Raw genomic sequence first — 21731 nt, forward strand, 5'->3', positions numbered from 1 at the left:
CAGGGGAGCCTCTTTGTTTATGGGGATACTATTGAGGATGGCAAGTCCAAACATGAGCCCCCTTTTTTGTCTTTTTGTAAAATTCTGTGTGAATATTTATCTGTATTTTCTGGAAGAATTAACTGAATGTCACTACAGACGCACAAACAAGACATAACCTAACTAAATGCCAGGCACGTAGTTCACCAAACTGCTGCAGTACAGAGCACTGGTTTCAAATCTACAGCTTCATTCCTCTCTGACAGGCAGCCTAACCCCACAGAGACTCTAAGTCATTAGCATACATGCAATGCCCCAGAGCAACCAAATGAATGTCTCTCTGCATCCAGACGGTCACTGTGATGTGCAATGCCCACAGCAGTGCCACCTCCCTGCTGTGGACATGTAGCCGAACAGAGCAAGAACCCCAGCTGTGAAAATATTCATACCTATAAAGGTAAGCTTAGAAAAGGCCCTGTGCGAAGGCCTTTGAATGCCCATTCTCTGTGGGATATCTGCTGTGACAGACCACTAGTGCTTTATCCTGAGCAGGCCACTTAATCTCTTAGTTATCCTAGCTGCTGTATCCCTATGGGCTGGGGCAACACCCCCGAGTCCCACTAGGATGTGGTAACTGCAAATGACACTAAAGATGATGTAGTATGTCTTATTTAACACACTTGAGAAATCCTTCATCCCACTGCTATCTCCTTGTGCTGTCAGAACATTCCAAAATCTCAGAGACACATCTCTAGCAGGTCAGCAGTTGTAGAAGAATCTGCTCCTGTTTGTACTGGCACAAAACTGCTCTTCTGTCCTGTGACCAAGGGCACTGTATCCTCCTGTGTGAGGTTTGTGCATCAGGCCTCTCACACTTGGGTGGATTCCTGGAGGAACTTCCACTCTTGATTGTGGTGCTTACAGTTCAGACCTTGCTGCTTTTTATCTGTCTGCTCACTTCCATCATTTGGAGCTTTTCTTCATCCAATCACACAGGCAGCCTGATTATCACCCTCTTTGCTCTGTACAACTTATGTGGAGTTATCACTGCAGACCATGCAAGCAGCAGAGGATGCAGAGAATAGCCAGGCTGATACATGTTCCAGAGTCAGAGGAATGCTTTCTCCAGCTCATTTAACCCTTAGCAGACCTTTGCCTCCACCCACAGCCTATGAAACAGACCGACTGCCTGTCCATGTGGATGACAAAGCACATGGGATTCTCCACACATCCATGCTTCTTTGCCAGCTAATTTGACACTTCTCAGCTACTGTATTCTCTTTGATAACCTAAACAGTCTGAGAGTATTTTATTAGCAGATTATTTGAACAACTCATGATTACCTACTCCAATGAAAATCCAGCAGCACAATTTACTGTTGCCACTGCAACAGTCCGAGATACCTTACTAATGACAGTAATGAATGCAACTGACAGGAAAAAAGGTTAGTGGTGCCAATATTTTCCACATTCAGCTCTTTTAGTATATGTTAAATGTATCTTTTTAGCATTTTTCAGTATTTCTTACCAGGATACTTTTCTTTTCTTTTGTGACTGGCATTATTTTCATTGTGCTAAGTCAGTTATTATCAGAATCAGTGTGACTCTTGTTAGATATCTGCAAGCCAGTGATTTATATAACTGAGGTTCTGCCTGCGATGGTATCTTACAGCAGTTTTTCCTTCTCTTGTAGCAGAGGTCTTACAAGTGGAGTATGCTGCCATTTTCTGACCTCCCTGGAGTCGTAATAGATGCCCTTCCTCTCAGAACTTGCTTTCTAGTGGTGTCCTCATCACAGAATCCCTTACTTCATTGTAAAAAAAAAATGCAGCTAGCATATGAAGTAAAAAAAAATCTGGTCTCCTTTTTCTACTCCCATCCAGGAACTTCTAAAATATGTAATTGAGTACATTTTTCTTTTGCTGCACTTGCACAACCACAACTCATCAAGACTATATCCTCCTAAAATTTCTTCACGTACTCTCATATGGATACTTCCACACTCAAGAGAGTGCAGTAGGAAATCCAAATTCTGCACGACAGCTTTCCAATACTAGTTCCTACTGGTAACATGAAAGCTGGCATTTGCTAGACATAGATGAAATCATCATCACTGCAAATTGCAAAATCACTGGAATAATAATGAGTGGCATGGTAAACAGGAAAGGTAAAGGGAGATGGAGAATCTTTCCACTGACCATCTTCAAAACCTCCTCATGGCTTTTTAGGCTACACACATTTTGAGGACAAGGCATTTCTTCTAGAGCTCATTCTTACCCTCTCTCATCCTTCTTCCCTGCTCAGTCAAACCTTTAAAAGAGCTACCTAAGGGCTATACAAATGTGGAAAGCCCCCAGTATAGCTATATATTTTTTCTCACAATCTCACTATTTTCACCTTAGGCTCCTGCTCTAGGCTGAGACAGGATCTAGCACATTTTAAGGGTCTGTTCAGCATCCCTCTCAAAGCACGCATGGAGGAAGACCTTCCCAGCCACTCTATTTCTCAAAGGAGGTCAGAAATGTCATACTTTAATTTTGTATCATTGCCATGCAGTTTCACAAGAATTTCCCTTCTCCTGTACTGATCAAGACAGCTCAAGATACCATTTTCAAATGAAATTTTTGAGAACCCTAAGAAGTTCTAAAATACTTTCCATCTAATTCTGGGAAGCAACAGCACATTTCTTGGTCTAGGCAGAATACGGGTTCCGTTCTATTCCCAGTGTCTAGGCATCTTAAATTGATCTCTTAGTGTAAATTTCATGTTGACCAAACACACCAAAGTCAGCCAATTTTTCACTGTGCTCCACCAGATTGTGGGTAGCAAGTGTTTTTATCTGTAGTTGTCCAGCTTATTTGGTTAATATAGCATCTTCTTCAATAAGGAACATATTATCATTTTTAAGATCCTTTAATTTCGTATTATACACAGTGACCTTCATATGAAAGGATCTAAATGGTGATTTTACATAAAAGTGATTTTCACCAAAAGGGAAACAAATCTATTAATCTAGAAAATCTGGAATACTCTGTCTCTCTGTATTCCACATGCTTTTCTCATAGTACTTCACAGATCTTTTCCCGCTTCCCTGAAGCAGACAGGTGCTTTAGGGATCAAGCAGGGCATTTTAGCTCAGATGAAAAGAGATGGCTTAGATTCTTCTGTGAATGATTTTTTTTCCCTAGGCATACCCATTAATTATCCCCAAATTACATGAAACACTACTGCTTCTACCCCAGCTCAAATAATATGACAGAGTCTTCACTGCATGTACTGCTCTTCCTATCTGGGTCACACGGCCCAAAGGGACTCTCTTTCAGGCGTCCTTGGTCATAACAGATCTTTCCCTATTTCTGGTTCTGTAAATTACACTGGTCAAACTGAAGCTTGTTTTGATCTCATACCATTTTGCAAATATGCAGATTGATTGATCTCATATCTATCACTGGCTCTAACTAGGAGGGGCTCTGAGGAAGGGGCTGGTCCCTTCAAATCTAACATATTCTACTATTTTTGTTTTAAATCTCAAAGACCTTTTGTCATCTTTGATCATTCACAGACTCCTCCACTAATTATAGCTCATGCTTTTAGCTAATGGCAAGGACCAAAAAATTTGACAAGCTGAAGAAAAGCCTGTCAAATTCCCTTCATGTACCTTCAGATATCTTCCCCATCCCAGAAGCTGTGTGGACACAGCTACCTGGGAGACCATTACTGTATTCAGTAACTTTACACCAGATCCTTGCAACTTCTAAACCAATGAAACAGGAAAGGTGATCCAGGGCTGCAAGAGACAAACCACCAAAGACTATCAAATTCATGAGTCATATCCAGCCTGTGAGATGCCTCAGCCCATTTTTTGCTTTTGGAGAAAGCAAGGGCAAGGTGCACTTAAACTCATGACAGCTGCCTGCTTGTGAACAGCTCAGCACAGTGAGTTCAAATTGCCACTGGTGCTGCCTGAGTAGGCCTGGTGCTGCCTGAGCTTCAAGCCCCTGTCCTCCTGAGCATGCAGTCACGCCTTTTGGAGAACATATCTCAGGCACCTAACAAGGTGTCATACCTAAAGGAGTTTAGAGAACCCTCTCTTATCTCAGGTTTGTATTTTTTTAAAAAAACATTAATTTAGAAAGTAAGAATACTAGCACGCAGTCAATCCTCAAAATCTACAGTAAGTGGGATGTGAGACTACATTTTCTCTCCAAGTATCTTGTAGTTTCACTGATGAATTTGTCAAGTTATTAGAGCTCCTGTAACCTCAACCCGTTTCATAACCCAGGTTTATTCTGGCATTTGACAGTGGTCTAGCTAGGTCTCTCTTTGACCTGGTTCTGCAATATTTTCACCAGCTCTGACTCTACAGGGAACAACAGGAACCTCAGCAGCTACATATATTGGTTTAAAGTTACAACTTCTGGTATTTTCTGTAACCTCTCTTTGGCACACTGTAGCCTGAGGTGCCGGTGTAACATCATTGAGGAATTGTGGCTGTACTTACGGCTCTCAGCCTTTTAGGATGGCACTGGGCCATTTATACTCAAAAAAAGGAGCATTTTGGTCATCTGCTGGTTGAGTGGAGCCCAATCTCACCAAGGCTGCTATCTCCCACCAGAATTTCAACAGTCATGTGCCACCCTTCCTTGTGCTGCTGCTCATCTAACCACCCCATGAACAAGCTGGCAGAGCCAACATGCTCAAAACCTGCAGGAGTGGTCAGGTTTTGGATGGTTCTCCAACTGGGATGAGTACCAGTGCTGGGAACAGAGGAAGCAGGCACATCACCCAGGATGGCAATCATGCCAGTCAGATTGTCCTTCACCTCCATGTTTGATGCCAAGATCTCCCATTTCTCTACTGCTGGCTGCTGCTGTTTTGCACAAGTTTATATAGCTACTTACTTCTCTGATGCCCTAAAATCACTTATCTTGTCTAACCTTTCCCATTTGTTGCATTTTGGCTGGAAAAAAGTTTGGGGAAAGAAGTGCCTGGGAACAAAAACAGTTCCTGAACAGACAGAGCAGAAGACAGTACAGTGAGCCTAGCACAAGCACAGAAGCTTTTCCTGGCACATTGAAGTGACAAGGTTTCTCATTCCCCCCAGCAGTCCTCAGCCTCCCCACAGAGAGCAGCCTTCTAGCATTAACCCTGCAGCAGAGGAAAGCTCCACTTTTTGGTTTTGTGTTTCTCTGGCCCTTTGGTCAGCTCTCCTTTGTTTCCAGAGTGCAGTTGCTGATCTACCAGACAGGGACCACCATGAGTGTCTCCAAGCAGCCCAGGCTAGAAGAGCATTTCCCAGACAACCCCCCCATAACCCTCACAGTGTGGTACTGCTGCTAGGTTACAAGGGCTCGGCATGAAGAAATGCAGCAGTACTGAGAACATCACCTGGGGCTTTCACAGCACACATCTGGGTCCCTGTAACAGCCCTGGGGCAAGCACTGTGGGCGTATGTGTGTGAATCCCTTCCTTGCAGCTTCCTACTGAGTTTCTCTGGGTAGCTGAAGTACACAGGGTGCATATTCTCACACATGCATGAAATGGCTCTCTGAGCCTCTTCAGCTGTTTCACAACTGCATCCTAAACTGCACCTGTCCCATTCCTCACCAATACACAGCCAGTTGTGATGGAGCTGCAATCCCCTGACCGCTCCCAGCACTGGTTGCTGCTCTCACAGTGCAGTATAATTTGTGCCTCTGTTATCTCTCCTGGAGGCCAGCAACTGCCAGTATTCCTAGTTAAACAAGGGATGCTTGCTGGTTACTTCTGCTAGGCTCTTCTGCCTGAGATGAGGGTGCTCTTCTTGTGGGGGCCACCTCGCCACTCGTTCAGAGGTCCACCACTTCTCTGCTTTGGTGCAGCCCTACAACACCATTTCACCTTAAAAGACTTAATTCTCAATTTTTATAAAACCTCCTACAGAATGTGAAACAATTATGGTGAGCAGACAAATCTTTCAGGTCAGCAGGAGTGGTGGCATTGAATGAAAAGCTGCCCCCCATGCACAGAGCCCCCCACACCTCCCTGGCAGTGCATCTGAAGATCAAGTCTCCCTGGCACATATGTTTCTGTTTACAGAAAGAACATATGACCAATGGAAAATACTGACCATGACCCCATGGCAACAACCCTACCCTCCCACAGTGCCCTTGCACGGACACTTCTTGGGTTTTTGCTCTGCACACTCTATCCTTGCTCATCGTGCACTGGGAGTGTCAGCAGCTGTTCGTGCATCGCCTGCTGCCTTATCCCCCTTTATGGGCTGTTGTCACTGGCTGTTTGTCTTTCCCTGCATCCAGGAGGCGATAAGCAGATGCCTGTTCCTGCAAAGACTGCCAGACTATCTTTTACTGCCCTTCTAACTGCTGCTAAAAGCAAAAAGAAAACAACAGGATTGCCAAAGGGGAGTTGTTTCGACATTTAAAATATTTTGATACTGAGTGAGATTAAAGGTTCTGAAGCAGTATTTGCTTCTGACCATTTTCCTTGTATTTTTAATCAAAGCAGAGAGAAATAAAATCCTAAATACTAAGGGTAAACAGCAGGATTAAAAAAACTGTAATCTGCTCATTTCATGCTTTTCGGACAGCAGCAGCAATAGCTTCTGTCATATTTCCAATGTCCAAATAATGCTGACTCTTTTTTTGTCTTATTTGATGCTGTAGCCAGACAGAAACATTAACAATTAGTAGCACTGTTATCATTTGACAACCTGGAAATATGAAGAAGACAGAAGGAGAGGGAAGACGAAAACCTCTTAATATTTTGACTGAAGTAATTTTGACACCACCTTCTTTCTTTGAAAGCAAAGGCACTGTTCCTCCAGCAGTGGCGAGGGCAGGGCTGGTTCCAGGAGCACTGACCCGCTCAGGCAGGTGAGCAGGGCAGCACTGTGACCCCGCTCTCCTCCCCCCTGCCAGCACCTGGCAGCAGCAGGCAAAGGGACAGCCCTGTCCAGCCTGAACAGGAACTCCTGGGCTCTGCTTCAAGCCTGAGCAGAGGCACAGGGGAGTTGGCCAGCACACTGCCTTCCTCTTCACCTGGCCAGAGAGTTCAGGCAGAGACTGACCATAGCCTCTGCTCAAATCGATGGCAACGAGCCTTGTTCTGTTTAATCCCATTTTTAAAAGCACACTATGTTTCTAGACCCTTCTGGGAAACAGGTAGTGGCTGATATGGAAGCTCCCATTGCCCTTTTCGAAATTGTGGGAGCCATGGAAACAAAGGCAGCCACAGCTGCTGGTGCACAACCCCTGTGACTTCAGCCAATGCATCTCGTAAACCAAGAAAGGACCAGGAAAATGAACAAGTGCATACTATGGCTTTCTGCTAGAGGGCAGGTAGGGCACAGATTTTATCTCAAAGCCTGTTCATGTGCATTTTGCAGAAGTAGAGCCCACAGACACACACGCTGGGGCTCACAGATTTGTCAGGGTGAAACAAATGCAGCTACAACATTTGGCATCTCTGTTCATGCTCTGATGACCCAGAGCTGCAGACATGTTTACAACTGTGCATGAAAAATGCGTCCCTAAACAAAAGAAATCTAAAGGCAAATTTTGTTTTCATGCTGCCTGACCTTGACTGGGTGTTGTGGCACAGGAGGGGGGGAGCTGCCAGAGCCTGGTCACAGGAACAATTAACCCTTTGGGAGCAAGGGGTTCGACAGCCAGGGAGGCATAATTAGGAGGTATCCCAATGCTCTTATCACTTCCTAGGAAGAGATGAGCCACAGAACAGGTCCCAGCCCAGAAGTGTGGAGACATTACACCATGATGGATGCGACAATGCTCTACAAAAGCCATCGCTTCATATCCAAATGAGACATGTTTTCAACACCCAGTACTGTTTTGTGCACAAAATACAGCATGAACCAACTGTTTTCTGTTTTTCGGTCATCTGATAATCACTGGATCAGACTGGTCCCCACACAGCCACACTGTCACCAGCAACGTTATTTATACATAAACCCCCAGCCTTCCTCTGCAGCCAGATTTGCCAGGTAGGTAATTGTTGTTCCCATTGAAGCAAAATTGGCTTGCTTTCAATGACATGTATCTGCATGGCTATTATACAGCAGACTGCATCGGCTAAGATTTTCCAGCACAAAGATGAGGAAGAAAAAAAAATAAAGGATCCTTTTCTTTAGCATTTTTCACCTCGTATTTAGAATTCCATCTAATTTAATTGCGGATTCTGTAGTCACGGGGTGGGGGCGGGGGGGATTGCAGAGAAGCCTTTTTTCTCCCAGAAACAAAAATGAAGTAAAAGAGATAGACATGAGATAGCAGTCTTTCCCTGCTGGTTAAATCACTTTTCCCCAGCTCTCGCCCATCTAACACTGCAGCATTCTCAGTCCCCAAATGCACCATCTGAGTAGTGCATTCATTAGAGTGTCTGCAGCTCCTGATCACTGACAGATGCGATCTTATCAACTGCCACATTCAAGCAAATCTGCCTTTCCCCCCCGATCTTCCAGCGGCCTGGATTCAGCGGCGCTGACAGCCCTACGCTGCCTTGCTGCTTGCATCGAGGATGCACCCACAGTTCGGAGGTAGATGCTTCCCCTCCAGCATCTTCCATCCCTTCATAAGCAGGCAAGGACCACAGCTTTTAGCCCACGACCTACGACAAAGAGAATGCAAGTGTGGCGGGTACAGCAAGGATAAAACAAGCCCTGATCTCAACAGAAAAAGGATGTAAATGGGATGCATTTACTTACATGACGATTCGGTGCCAAACATGGCTCGCCCCAGATGCTGCTATTTTAAAAAGGAAAGAAGAAAAAAGAGTGGAAGACAGAGGGAGCGTACGAGAGAGGGGATGAGACTGCTACACAGCAGGGGTCATGCAGCCAGACAATGCAGTCCAGGCTATCCAAGCTGCCAGATTCTCCTCTCTGCTCCTCTCCTCTGCTCAACACCGCAGACAGCTCTTCCTTGCAACCGCAGGCAAGGTCCTTCTACAGGAAGCAGAAAGCGGGAGCCTCTGTTTTAAATCCGAGTGCTAAGGGCGCTGCTGTCCTCTCCGTGGTGCCGGCAGGCAGCGAGAGGAACGGGGCAGCAGGCACCGCAATCCGCAGCCCCGCTCGCCGTGAGACAATAGCGGAGCTCGGGCACGCTCGGCATGACGTCAGGACACCGCCAGGACCGACCGCTGCTGACACGGAGCGGCTCGGACACAGCGCAGCCACTCGGGTGGGAATTCCTTTGTCACAAGAAGCAGAGGACAAAGGGCCAGACATGTATTGCCCTCCGTGATGCTAAAGCTCCCACCCGGGATGGTAATGCGAGCAGGAAAATATCTGCCTTGAATTCATGCTCCTTTTCTCAGATGCACAAGATGCAAAGCATCTCTGTGCAAACAGAATAAATTTCAGGGACAAATATCCTAGTAAATGCCACTTATAGTACTTTCAGTAAAGAATAACCCTAAATTTCTATCACAAATTCTCTTTATTATTTTTCCCTCAAAGAAATACTAAACTCCTGGGCCAGTCTACACTCCAGACCTAATTTTCCCATCAAAGTGTTAGTGATATGTCTCTTTAACTTAAATTTATTGCCAGAATACACTGTAACAATGCTCCAACCACAATAAATGAGTCACATATCTAAATAAAAATAAAAAACCCAAAGCACACTGAATTCAACGATAAAAAGGCATCCTAGCAACCAAAGAAGTACTGTCCTTAATTTTTCTTTATTCTTCAAAACCAACCATCTGCAAATGCATTTTTTAGTTCACTAAGCTTATTTTCTTCCTGACATTTAGTAATTGAAAAATATCCGAACAAAGCCCTAGGCTTGCTCCTTCGGTTCTCTCACAGACAAAAGGAATTGCCTGTCCTGTGCTGGTGAGAGCAGCCAAGCAGGAAGCTGATGGTTGCAAGCTACCACACATTGGGGGCCATCCATAGAATGGCTGTCCAGAGGGGGCAAAACCCAGAAGGTTTCTGCAAAGTCTCACTGAACATGTACACGCAGTTCCCAAGATGTCAGACACTGGAAAGTACTGCTGGTGGATGAGGAGAAAGGAGACAGATGCAGGTCCATTAAGGGAAGCACTTATGGGCAAGCAACCATTCCTCCTCCTATTCCTCAGTTTTTGTGGGTTAACCATTCCCAACCACTCCTGCTGCTCTGCATGCCAGGGGGTTTGTGCTGTTTGCAGAATACCCAACGCCCCCACGAGCAGCATGCCACAAAACAAGTACTACTGGAGGCTGGCAGCACCTGCCACCTGAGGGGCTCAGCACGCTGGAATCATTAGGGAACCAGGGAGGTGCTGGCTGGGACCACTGCAGCCTGAAGGACAGACTGGAAAGCAACATATGAGGTTCAGAGCCACAGCAGTTCACTGCCAGGCCAGTCCCCCTGTCCTGGGGAACATGGTCCCAAGCTCACAGAGTGTGTAGGCCCACAGACATCCTTGTGGATGCCCAAGAGCCCTGTGGTGTGAGACAGGGAAGAGCACAAGAGGCTGCACAGAGCCTGATCTTGTGCTTCCCACAGCAGCGGGGGACACCTACGAGGCACACCGAGCTACTCTCCTGGTAACACCTGTTGGCACAAAATGCTCTTCAGCTGCTTCCATGCTTTCCATTCCAACGTTGAACAGTCACTTTGTGCTCTGCACACACCACACAAATAGTTAGGGCTGCCAAGCTCATGGCAACATTCACCTATATTTCATTGCTGGAAGAATGTCAGGAGAGAGGCCATATCCTGTGGTGAGACATCTCACACTTTCTAACAGGCAGATTTTAGTCTCCATCTGCAGACACGACATCAGTGTTCATAATCATAGAGACTCAAATCAACCCACAGATGCCTTAAATTAACCAGATGTCCTCAAATATGTACTTAAGCACCTGAATTAACAGCCTGGTTGTTCAATTGTCATGATTATTTGCAATCATGTGCATGGATGCACAGCACCAAGAAGCCATGTCCAAATTGTCTTGGACCGTAACAATGGCATAAATTCTCTTAAAAGGACTGTAGCTTTGCTGTTCCCAGAACTGAATTAATTATTTTGACTATTTGGAGCAGTTAGCACCTCCTTCAGTCATACCATGTTGATAAGAAGCTTCAGTGCATCAATCAAACTAAGTTTTGGCTGGATTTTCCAGCAACTAGACTTTTCAGCAACTGAAGCATGTTCACAAAAGAAATGGGTCTATTATGTATCTGTAAGCCTCCAAGTATCATTAAACATAGGTCTCTGGAACAAAATCCCAAGTGCACTCATGCAATGGCTGAAGAATAAGTTCTGCTCTGATGAGCAGATCTGACCTTCCCACAGCATTGTTTCCAAGCAAGAGACAAAACCTCAGGGCTTTTCCAATGACATCCTTGAAGGTGTCACAGAGCCCAGGCCCTCTGCCAAGTTCTCATTACACTGACGCATATAGGTAGTTGAAAAGCCCAAACAACCCATGCAGTATCCCTGGAAGGATTTCATAATAATCTATTTCATTAGTCTTAGCCTTGGCAGGTCAGTATGTTGCCTGGTGGGAAAGGTGACCTACTACAGGCTACTGAAGGATTTTCTCTGAAATTCTTTTGCATTTACCTAAAACATTTGGTCAAATGACTTTGAGAAAGTGTTAAAATCTGTTTCTGACCTAGTGCTCTTTTAAGACCATAACCTTTCCATTTGCTAGCAGAAGTACAGATTTGTTTCTATTGCTGAATGTTGCTATTGGTTTATACTGCAAAGAAGGGTCAACAAATGTTTTTCATCTCTTATGCAGCAGTGAAGATAATGTAATTGGTGCACCTAAAATGTCAAAGGAAATCTGCAGCCAGCATTGCTGTGATTTGCTTACAATGTGCACAAGACATTGTTCAAGTATTAATTTACAATGTACTTTCATGCATTGCACCACAAACTAACATTAAATATTTAAATCAGTAACAATATATGCCATGCAAAGCTGTCTCCTGTAGATTCACATTTTCTAGAGAAAGGGATGTGCTTCTCAATTACTGCCACTCTTGGAGCAGATATTCTTTATTCCTTACTTTATCACTGCAGAAAAATAATACTCATATTTAACTTTGTTTTGTAAGGACACATACGTCTAAGCCCTAAAGGACAGTTTGAGTTTTAATAATGAAGCTGGATAATGAAATGTTAAATTTTTTATACAGATGTAAATTTCTGCTTTATAGTAATTTCTTTCTATAAAAACAGTGCAAGCAGGAAATCTGAGTTACCAGCAGAGGCAGCTTTGTACACGTGCCTTATGCTGATCCATTAAAGCATAGATCTTTAGTCTCGCTTGTCACTAGAAAAACATTTCATTTTGCATTTAACCTCCTTTTTCACAGGAGAAGCTCTGGAAGCAGGAAGTAAGTCCATTCCACCTGTAATGTTCTCCTGTCCTACTGCCCTGAGCAGCTCGCCTTGACAAAGGAATTCTCACCTGTGTCCCCCCCAGAGCAAGGGAACACATCCCACACCTTCAAGTCTCTAGAGGGGAAGTACAGAATACTCTCAATAAGCCTCAAAGGTAGGTAGGAATTTTTATAACATTAGTTAAACTTGACTTTCCTTACCAAGTCCCCTGTTCTGTATGGTTTTTAATGCCTGAAAACTGATTTTTTTTAAGACACTGAAATACTTAATCCATTTAATGTGCTATTGGAAACCTGTGAGTGACTCTGCAATGAGTCCACACCATTCAGCAGCCTGCAAAAGGAATTTGTTTTGCTTGTAGTAATGTTAGTTAGCTCCCTCCTAAAAATGCAGTGAGACCCTCAGCAACCCACACTGTGACAGCCTCCAGCTTCTGTGCGTATTGTCAGTTCTGGCAACAGCTGCCACACGAATTATTCATTGACATGGTACTCACAAAATACTGCAAGGTGGGGTTTTATGCTCATAAATAGAATTTAAAAAAAAAATCAAACAGCAGCACATATTACAGACCTGCAGTTCTTTGGCTTTATGCTCTGCTCAACTTTGCTGACCCTAATTATCTTTAACAAGCATCTTTGGTGAAAAAGTTGACATCATGATTACATCAATGTAATCCTGTGTGGTGCAACAACTTCAGCCTCTCATCTCACAGGGGCCTGTATTTAAGGTACAAACAACCCCCCAAGTGATCAAAATTAATACCCTGCACTGATGCTGGACCACCAAGCTCCCAAAGCAGAGGTGCTTCCAGTACCTCCATCACTAAATGAAGCCAGTATCCCAGAAATAGCAACTTTGGAGCCCTGGCAACACAGTGGGGGACCATGGCCAGGTGGGATGAGGACAGCCCTGAGAAGCCCTTCCCAGCAGGAAAGCTGGCAGCAGGGCACAGGTCCAGGGGGCTCTGCCAGGTTGGACTACAGAGCATTCAGAGCCAAGGTGAGCCAAGAAAGGTATGTTCCACTGGAATGAAGTGTCTCGAGTGCTACATTTGTGCAAATGCCAGCAAGTTTCCACACAGAGCTGTGCTGGACAACCAGGAGCAGCTCAGGGGGTAAGGAAGGCTGACACAGGACCACAGCACAGCTGAGACAGGGAGACAAGGGGACTGGCTAGCCAAACGGGAAAATATCTCTGAACATCTGTGCTGTCTCAAGTGCTCAGTGTTCTCCTCACAGCCTGGTCTTATCACATTTTGTTTGATGTTTTCCACCCGCATTCTCTCTTTGCAACATACCGTTCCCTTGTTATGCTGGCACAGAAAGGAAGGAGCCTGCTGGCAGAAAAGAAGATAAGATCTTTGTCTTGTTCAACACAAAGGATTTTACACCAGACTGATTCACAGACTGTAGGGATGCTTTCCTGTTTTTATTATTATTTGTTATTGTGCTGATTTTTAAAATACTTCTGTGCAGTCCATATTGCATTTATGCAACCCCATCTCATGTAAACATTATTTTTCTTCACAATTTTTAGGCAAATAATGCCTAGAAAAATTAAGCTTCTTGAGTAAGCATATACACACAAATAACAAGACAGACTGAAGACGAACTTTTTGCCACCAAAAAAATATTTTTATATCTGCATTGGTTCTTACCTGAGAGATGAAGTTCAAAAGACATTTCTTTTCAAAAATGAGATACAATAATAATAAATTATTACATTACTGTAATGCCTTTCAACATCTCTTTTAGTGAAGATCTTAGCTTCACCACAGCTCTGCACATGATTACTGCAAGCCAGTCACCAGGGGGAGGAAGATGCAGCTCCCAGCAGATGCTCAGCCAGGAAGCTCTTTGTCTTTTGTCTCTCCCAGGCCACCCAGCCACCTGAGGCACATCTAATGGACTTAAGTTTTGAAGTTCCAGCAATTATGAAACGGTAGAGTATTACACACAGAAAACTGTATGTAAAGAATTTAAGAATATTCATATATACACACACATGCATATGAGAAAGTAAAAAAGAAAATATATTAGCCCACCTTAAGCACCTAATTCTAGAGTACAACTGAGATTGTGGGTCATGGGCAGGTGTCTAGCCAGATTTCTCTGCATATCTGGCAGCAGTATCAGGCAGTAACACAACAGAATGGTGTTCCCATTCCCTACAGCAAAGGATACAGAATGAATGGTCAAATTTCAACAAGTTCCCTTGCATCATTCAGTATGAGACTGGTAAAAGGCAAAACTTAATTTGTAAGTGGCAGAGTACAGCTCATCTTTTGTATAACATTGTCAAAAGATTAGAATGGTGATTCACCTCTTTTTTGTTTCGGTTTGGTTTTCAGTTTGGTTGGTTTCCTTTTAAACACAGAACTGTTTGCCCACAAGTATCTAGGACAGTTACCAGCACAGTGTGACAATCTACTCCCAGTGTGCAAATGACATATCAAACCCAAATGAAATATGTTATTTTTTCAATAACATCAAACCCCATGGCTCATCAGAATATGTGTAATGTCTTGTTAAATATTGAGAGCAGATTTTTGTTCCAAATGCATGCAACTGTGTGATGAAATGGGGCCACTACTGTATCTGAAAAATGTTCTAGCAGAAGACACTACCTTTCAGTATGATCCAAAGAGAACTTAGAAACAAAGGAAGCAAATAAATCTTCAGTGTTATTTGTTAAATTAATTTAAATCACCAGCTATAGCTTTCTAAAAGAATAACATATTGGAAGAAAATCCAGTATTTAGAAATTATAGAAAAGGTGTTTCTTTTCTATACTGAGGGGAAATATTTTGGGTGATTTCTTTTTTTTTTTTTTGGTTGGTGGTGTGGGGGTTTTTTTGTTTGGTTTTTTTGGGGGTTTTTTTGTTTGTTTGTATCCTAATTTCAGGTCATTTACAAGGATCTATGCCACAGGCCTGCACATGAGGTAGACATGAAAACTTCTATTGTCAGAGCAAACAGAGGTGGGTAACAAATTAAAACAAGGATTATAAACAAACTGTCATGATTTTTATGCGACTCTGAGGGATCAAAAATTAGGATTAAGGCCAACGCATAATAAATCACTTGGAAACTGGAATCAGAAGGAACATGTGTGCCCCACATAAACACAAATATCCAATTTATATGAATAAAAATGAGTCAGAGAGACTTAGAGGAGCAGCAAGTATTGCCAACATTGCATTAAAATCTGCACTAATAATGTCTGATCTAATGCCAAATCTTCATGATTAGCAGAAAGTTTGATGTTGAGAGAGGAAGATCAAATTCAGATTCCTTCTCAGCCTGAGTAAACACAGTATGAACATTCAATCTGACATTACAAATAGCCATGATTTCATCATAAATACAGGAAAAATTATGATTTCTAAGCCTACAAGAGAATACCCACAAAACCAATAATCACATCCGTGCTGGATGGTGAGTGCTGTGTTAAGCATACTCCCTAGCAGATATAAAGGAATCCATAAAATAGCCATGGGAAAAAAGTCAACTGTGAGTTTTATTTCTGTTTTCTCATATGGATACTCCTGTGCATGACTGTGAATGGCTGATACTGCAGCCACAAATATAAGACAATTGCAGAGTCAGTGGGGAAACCGAGTCCCCTGGAAGCTGTCTGACTAGTTGCACTGCACGTTTAAGGATTTCAGTTTTCCCAAGATTCAGCATTTTGTTGGTGTCCCAGCTCCTGATTCCAGGGGTTCCACTCTACTTCCAATCAGCACCAGCCCCTGACTGGAGATCTACAATTCTTTTCTCAGAATAAAAAAGATTAACCACACAACTAGTAAGTGCTTGGATAGCTTGATTATCATAGCTTTTCTTGACCAAGAATTGCTCTGTGAGTCAGAGAAAGGACCAAAGCAAGAGGCCCTCCTGATCCTGAGCTGGGATCGGTGTTGGGTTACAGTAGCTGACGTCCATCCATCAGACTCTGGCCACAAAGCCTGGGCACAGCACCCTCATTCACTCAACACTCAACACCAGGAGAACAAAACCCCTCCTGGAAAAGAAACAAGTTATAAAAGGCTGTTATAAAAAAGTTAGCAAGTTATAAAAAAGGCTTGTGTGGATAAGTGCTAGCCTGAGGAACAAATGTATGGAGAAGAGGAAGCCCCAGCAATGCACTTAAGCACTGTATCACTGGCTTTTAGGAGAAGGAGGCTCTTAAACTTGACAGACACCCTGGAAAAGCTCTCCTGAACAAAGCACTAGAGAAAATGTTGGGCTTTTAGTCATGGTAATAGAAACCTTATGTAGACAATTAGAGGAAAATAGGATTGAAAAGGGTGGTGGCATCTGCCCTCCTCATTATGTGTACCAGCAACCTCCTCACCTGGTACCAGGCCCAAAGGACAAATGCACAGACTCCCAAGTCTAACTCCATGTGGAAACTCATCCTAGGACACAGAGCAGAGCTTTACTAGGAGCTCACGGCACTCACTGGTTCACAGGGCTCCTCTCACAGCACATCACAGTGCTCCAATGCACAACGAGGCATCAGAAACCACAGCTTATTCTTCTGCCTGGAGATGGTCAGTGAATGAACACCATGGAGAATCATGACTCAAGACAGGCAAGCTGGTAAGTGGCATTGGCAATTCAATAACAACTACATGATCAGACATTACAACACTCAAGTTTCTTAGAACTCTGGTACTAACAGTGGGCTCTGAGCCCACTGAGCAGACTAACTAACTGCTCTGAGCAGACCACACTACTAGGGTGCTGGTATCACCCCTCATGGGCTCTCCCCTGGACTGGAGGAACCCTCAGAGCTGCTGTCTTTCATGGCATAATGGGAGAGAGGAAACACGGAGCTTACAGCTCCCAGTCTCCACAACACTCATCCCAAGAAAGTCCTGGTCAGCACCATTAGAGAGCACTGATTTTCCAAATTAGTTTTGTCCTCAGTTCAGCAGTTGTCAACTTCAGCAGTGCCCATTTCTCTCCACTGACTACAGAGACAGCACACACAGAATAAGGTTTGAGCCCAGCTGCAGACATCTACACAGAAGTGCCTCCTATGCATCTGGGAGTTTCAGGGGAACCACTGGAAAAGGAAATGGCTGTGCTAATGTCAGGGGCCCCATAATTCAAGGAAGAAAAGGTATATCCTGCACTGAAACCTGCTTTAACTGTAGCCATTTCTATGGGTTGTTTCCTCTGAACAGGTCCCAGAATGATCAGGTCATCTAAAGAGCAGCTGTTCAGCTGACAGAGACACCCTTTTGCCCACTGCAGCTGCAGAGATCCCCACTACATCAGTGATCTTCAAAGCACTGTGACACTTCTCTTCCTTCAATGCCACGGAAGATTCAAGGGCTTGTGTCCAGTATTGGGTGGCACACTGAGTTTATCAACTTCATCAGCCCAGGCAGGAGGGTCATGCTGAGCACAGTTTACAGATACAAGAAGGTGATAAAATCAGCAGGCATCACATCACCAGAGTAAGTCTTACCTGCCATCTGAGACATGCTACCTCCTAACAAATTCAAGCATGGACACACAGTCCTTTCCTGAAGCAGAAGTGCTTGTGGCCCTTCCTACATACCTGATTTTGTTTACTTAATACCACCTAATCAGTTATCCAACCAGGCTGAAGAGCTTCACCTCGCAGCAAAGCAGGAGCATGTGGCTCTGCTCAGCCTGCAGGGCAGGGAGATTGCTTCCAAACATCAGTTATTGATGCTTCCTGAAATTCATCAGCCTTCAGATGGCCACCAGCTCTGCTTAGTGCTGCTTGCTGTCAGTGTTATTTGTCCACTTGAGCTTCTGGCTCTGTTTACACTATAGTAAGTACTGTTTGATACCACTTATCCTTCGCAGAAGATGGTTTGGGGATTGGCCAAAGCACAACCTCAAGCACAAGGACTGACTTGCCTCCTGTATTCAGTGGGTTAAGGCTGCCCTGTGGGCATCCCAAGGGCAGAGGCTTGTGGGTCCCTTAAACTTTAAACAGCGTGAGACTCACATTTTCTGAAAAATCTGAAAAATCTTTTTTAAACAAAAATTCTCAAGAAAATGTATTCCAAAATAAAATACAGATTATTGTACATTTACCTCACACCAGACATACAGGAAACTGTACACTGGATGAATGCAGTCCAGTGTGGCACCTTCTCTGACCTCAACCTTCACATCTCTATAAACTGGTACAAACAAGATTTACAGGTCTAATTACTTTTGTTGCTAACAATGTGTTTGACTGAAATCGATACAACACACCACAAATAGGGAAAAGCAAAGGGTTATTCACTCCAATAAGGAAAGGCTGTGTATTATCAAGTGTCCAGCCAGACACATACAGACTCCCCTGGCATGCAGAGTCAGGTCCCAGGGAAAAGACCTCAGCGATCTTTTCTATCACTGTTTTAATAATGTGTTAACCATGTCCCTCATTCCAACTATCTTCTTCATGTGCAGAGAGAATTACGACTCTTCTGGAACACTAGGGGTTTTTGTATGAAATAATTGCTTCTTATCAGAGCAATTATTTTTATACTATATGAAAGAGAATTGTTCACTTGGTTCTACTTTATCCTTGCACTACAGATGGAACAGAAAGCAACACATACGAGAACTTGTATTTCACCAGGAAATTAACCCTTTGCAGACTTTTCATTGTTGTTTACTATCTTGAACTAACAGCAATTTAAACGCAGTTAGTTAGATCACCGTCACTCAAAGAAATGCCAAAAACTTTTATTTTCCTGTGACATAACAGTAAATATTTTAAAAACCTCCTTGCTGAAATGTCCCTTATGTGTCTTTTGGCAAGGGCCCACCCTGGCTCAGGCAGTGGGCAGACACAAGACTGCATGTTCACTGTGGAAGCCAGAAAGGGACTGGAATGTCTTACTGCAGTAGCCAGTCACAGTTCAGCTCTGCTGCAAAGTGCACCAGAACTAAGTGTACTGTTACAGAGCCAGATGTCTCCAGGGCAGGAGCTTTCTAAAGGGGTAATTTTTGGCAAGTAAACTGCAGTTAAAGCACTCTTTTCCTTAAAATCTTTTAAATTTTTCTTGTTTTTTGTTGCTATTAGAATTTAAGCCAGCACACTTCACTAGTTTATAACAGACAAAGACTACTATGCTTTCAGCAGGAAACACAAAGCAAAACCAGATCAAGCAAAAGTCTACAGGGCCAAGTAACAGATAGTGTGGACAGCCCCCTTGCAAAAAGCCATGGTGAAGTGACCCTCTGAGGATAGTTCAAACAAAGCACATTCATAGAACTTCATTCAAGCTAAAATCCAGGTTGGATGAAATGGGTATAGCAAGGTGGCTACTTGTTCTACCTACCTGGACATCATAGCATGCACCACAGTGGAGACAGCCATGACACACAGAGTATCACCATACAATTTCAGAAAGCTTCAACCCCTACAGACTGTACCACAGCAGAAGGCTTCAGGTGTTTGCCCATACAGAGCAATAACATATCACATCAGAAAACTGCAACCATCTATCCTTCTTGTTCTTTAGCCCACCTTTTAATACCCCCTCATCATTCATGCACTGCCCCTGTGTGCCCTCTGCTCCCTTTGGTTGGTCAGTCCCCCTGGGCACTCCAGGCTCATTGCTGTCAGTGCTGCTCCCCTGTTTCTCACAGCTGTGCCCACTGGGGATGAGGCTCAGCCCCACTCCCAATTACCACAGACTGTGTGCCTACAGCTGGCCATAGACAAGCTCAGATCCGAGTCTCCATTTACCCAGACCTGCCCCACACTTATCCCACGCTTCCTAATCCAGAGCTCTCAGGCATCAGCGTCCATCCCTCCCCCTGGAGAGAGCGCAGCCTTTCCCGACACACAGTCAATTGCTTCCTCAAACCCACAGAAAAATCTCCCCTCTCATCTGCCTTGCTCCATATCCTGTGTTGATCCTCTCTGAAATTGCCCTCCAGGAGCACAGATTGCAAGGGTGTCCAAGTCCCTGTCCCATCAGGACCAGCTGAGGTGGGTTATGCATGGTCACATCCACCTGGCTTTTGAATGAAGAATGAAGACTGCACAGCCTCTCTGGGCAACCTGCTCTGGGGTCTGAACACCCTCAGAGCAAAGAAATGCTGTCTTGTGTTCAGACAAAATTTCTCGTGTTTGAGCATCTGCCTGCTGCCCCTTGTTCTACCACTGGGCCCCACTGGGAATCCAAGCTGTGTATCCAAGTCCATCTCAAAGACTGCAGCCCCTCCTGGCCCAGAATACACCATCCCTTTCGATCTCCCCATCAAAATATCCTTCTGTCTCAACCAGAGATCACCTGGATCCCTTATTGAAATAAATTATGCACATTGTTGTGTCCTTGGATGAAAACAACGATACAAGAATGTGCATAATTTATTTCAATAATGGTACTTAAAGGAGATGGATATATAACTGGATTCTTTTTGTCCTCCTTTTTCCTAAAATGTGAATATCAAGTTTTCTGCACATCTTTGGAATTAACCTCAAACTGAAACTCAGCCTTAAGAGCTGAGTATTTTTTAGGCTTCTATAATTTGTCCAAGACTATCCAAGTCAGAAAAGTATTCTGTCCATCACTGTATTTGAGGCAAAAGAACATATAATAAAGTCAGCAATTTTATACAATAACAGTAACAACAATAGCAATAATAAAAATATAGATAATATGTACTTTACATATTATAATATATAATAATGTAATATATTATATATAATAAAGGAGCAGGAAGCCTTGATCTAAAAGCACAACACTGTGCCTTCTCCTAATGCAGAGCTACTGAAGGAAAAACATACATCTCTGTGAGGAACATTCTATAGCAAAAACTTTAGCCAACAATTCCCAATTTTTGCCAAATTAAAACTGAAATAATGCTTAGACTGAACTAGTTTTAAAAAATAAATATATTTGAATACACTAATAAATACTAGCTCTGAGCCATAGGTAGTGCCTTTGCTTCCCTCTTTTAGCATCTTTAAAAAACAATATATTGCAATAGTAACAGGACACTTTTGCAGACCTAACAGAATAGAAGTAACCATTTCAATTACAGTCTAAAGAAAAAAACCCATGCAGTGATGGCATGACTAAATATTTCCATGTAATCAAGCCCATTGAAACAGATTATGTCAGGGAATTCTGAAGTTTCTGAAGATAAATGATGACCATAAGAATCTTTGATTTAGCAAACCAAGGACTTTTCCATAATGTACTTTGGGGTATTGCACGGTAAATTGGACAGATAATACTTCAGAACCAAGTAATGGTTTAGATATATGTATTTTTAAATTACTGTACTTTTTATTGTTTCTTGAAAATAATCAGAAAACTGTTTAAATTTGTTATTTACCTTTGTTGTGAAACAACTGAGAGTTTCTGAATTTCCTTGATTTAAGGCA

At 43.4% G+C, this 21731-nt stretch overlaps 1 protein-coding gene across 3 annotated transcripts in view; it reads right to left on the minus strand.

Moving 5' to 3' along the window:
- The window catches only part of ST7 (suppression of tumorigenicity 7), a 136618-nt gene that overhangs the window by 87415 nt on the left and 27472 nt on the right, over positions 1 to 21731 (minus strand). The window contains exon 1 of one of the 3 annotated variants that reach the window (XM_064422321.1): positions 8701 to 9253. The exons of the other annotated variants lie outside the window; for them this stretch is intronic. Coding sequence (XP_064278391.1) covers positions 8701 to 8722 — 22 coding nt within the window. The 5' untranslated portion in view covers positions 8723 to 9253. Of the gene's footprint in view, positions 1 to 8700; positions 9254 to 21731 lie in introns of those variants that run through there. 3 annotated transcript variants of the gene reach the window in all.

This window comes from Passer domesticus, chromosome 5, assembly GCF_036417665.1.
Source record: "Passer domesticus isolate bPasDom1 chromosome 5, bPasDom1.hap1, whole genome shotgun sequence".
Lineage (NCBI taxonomy): Eukaryota > Metazoa > Chordata > Aves > Passeriformes > Passeridae > Passer > Passer domesticus.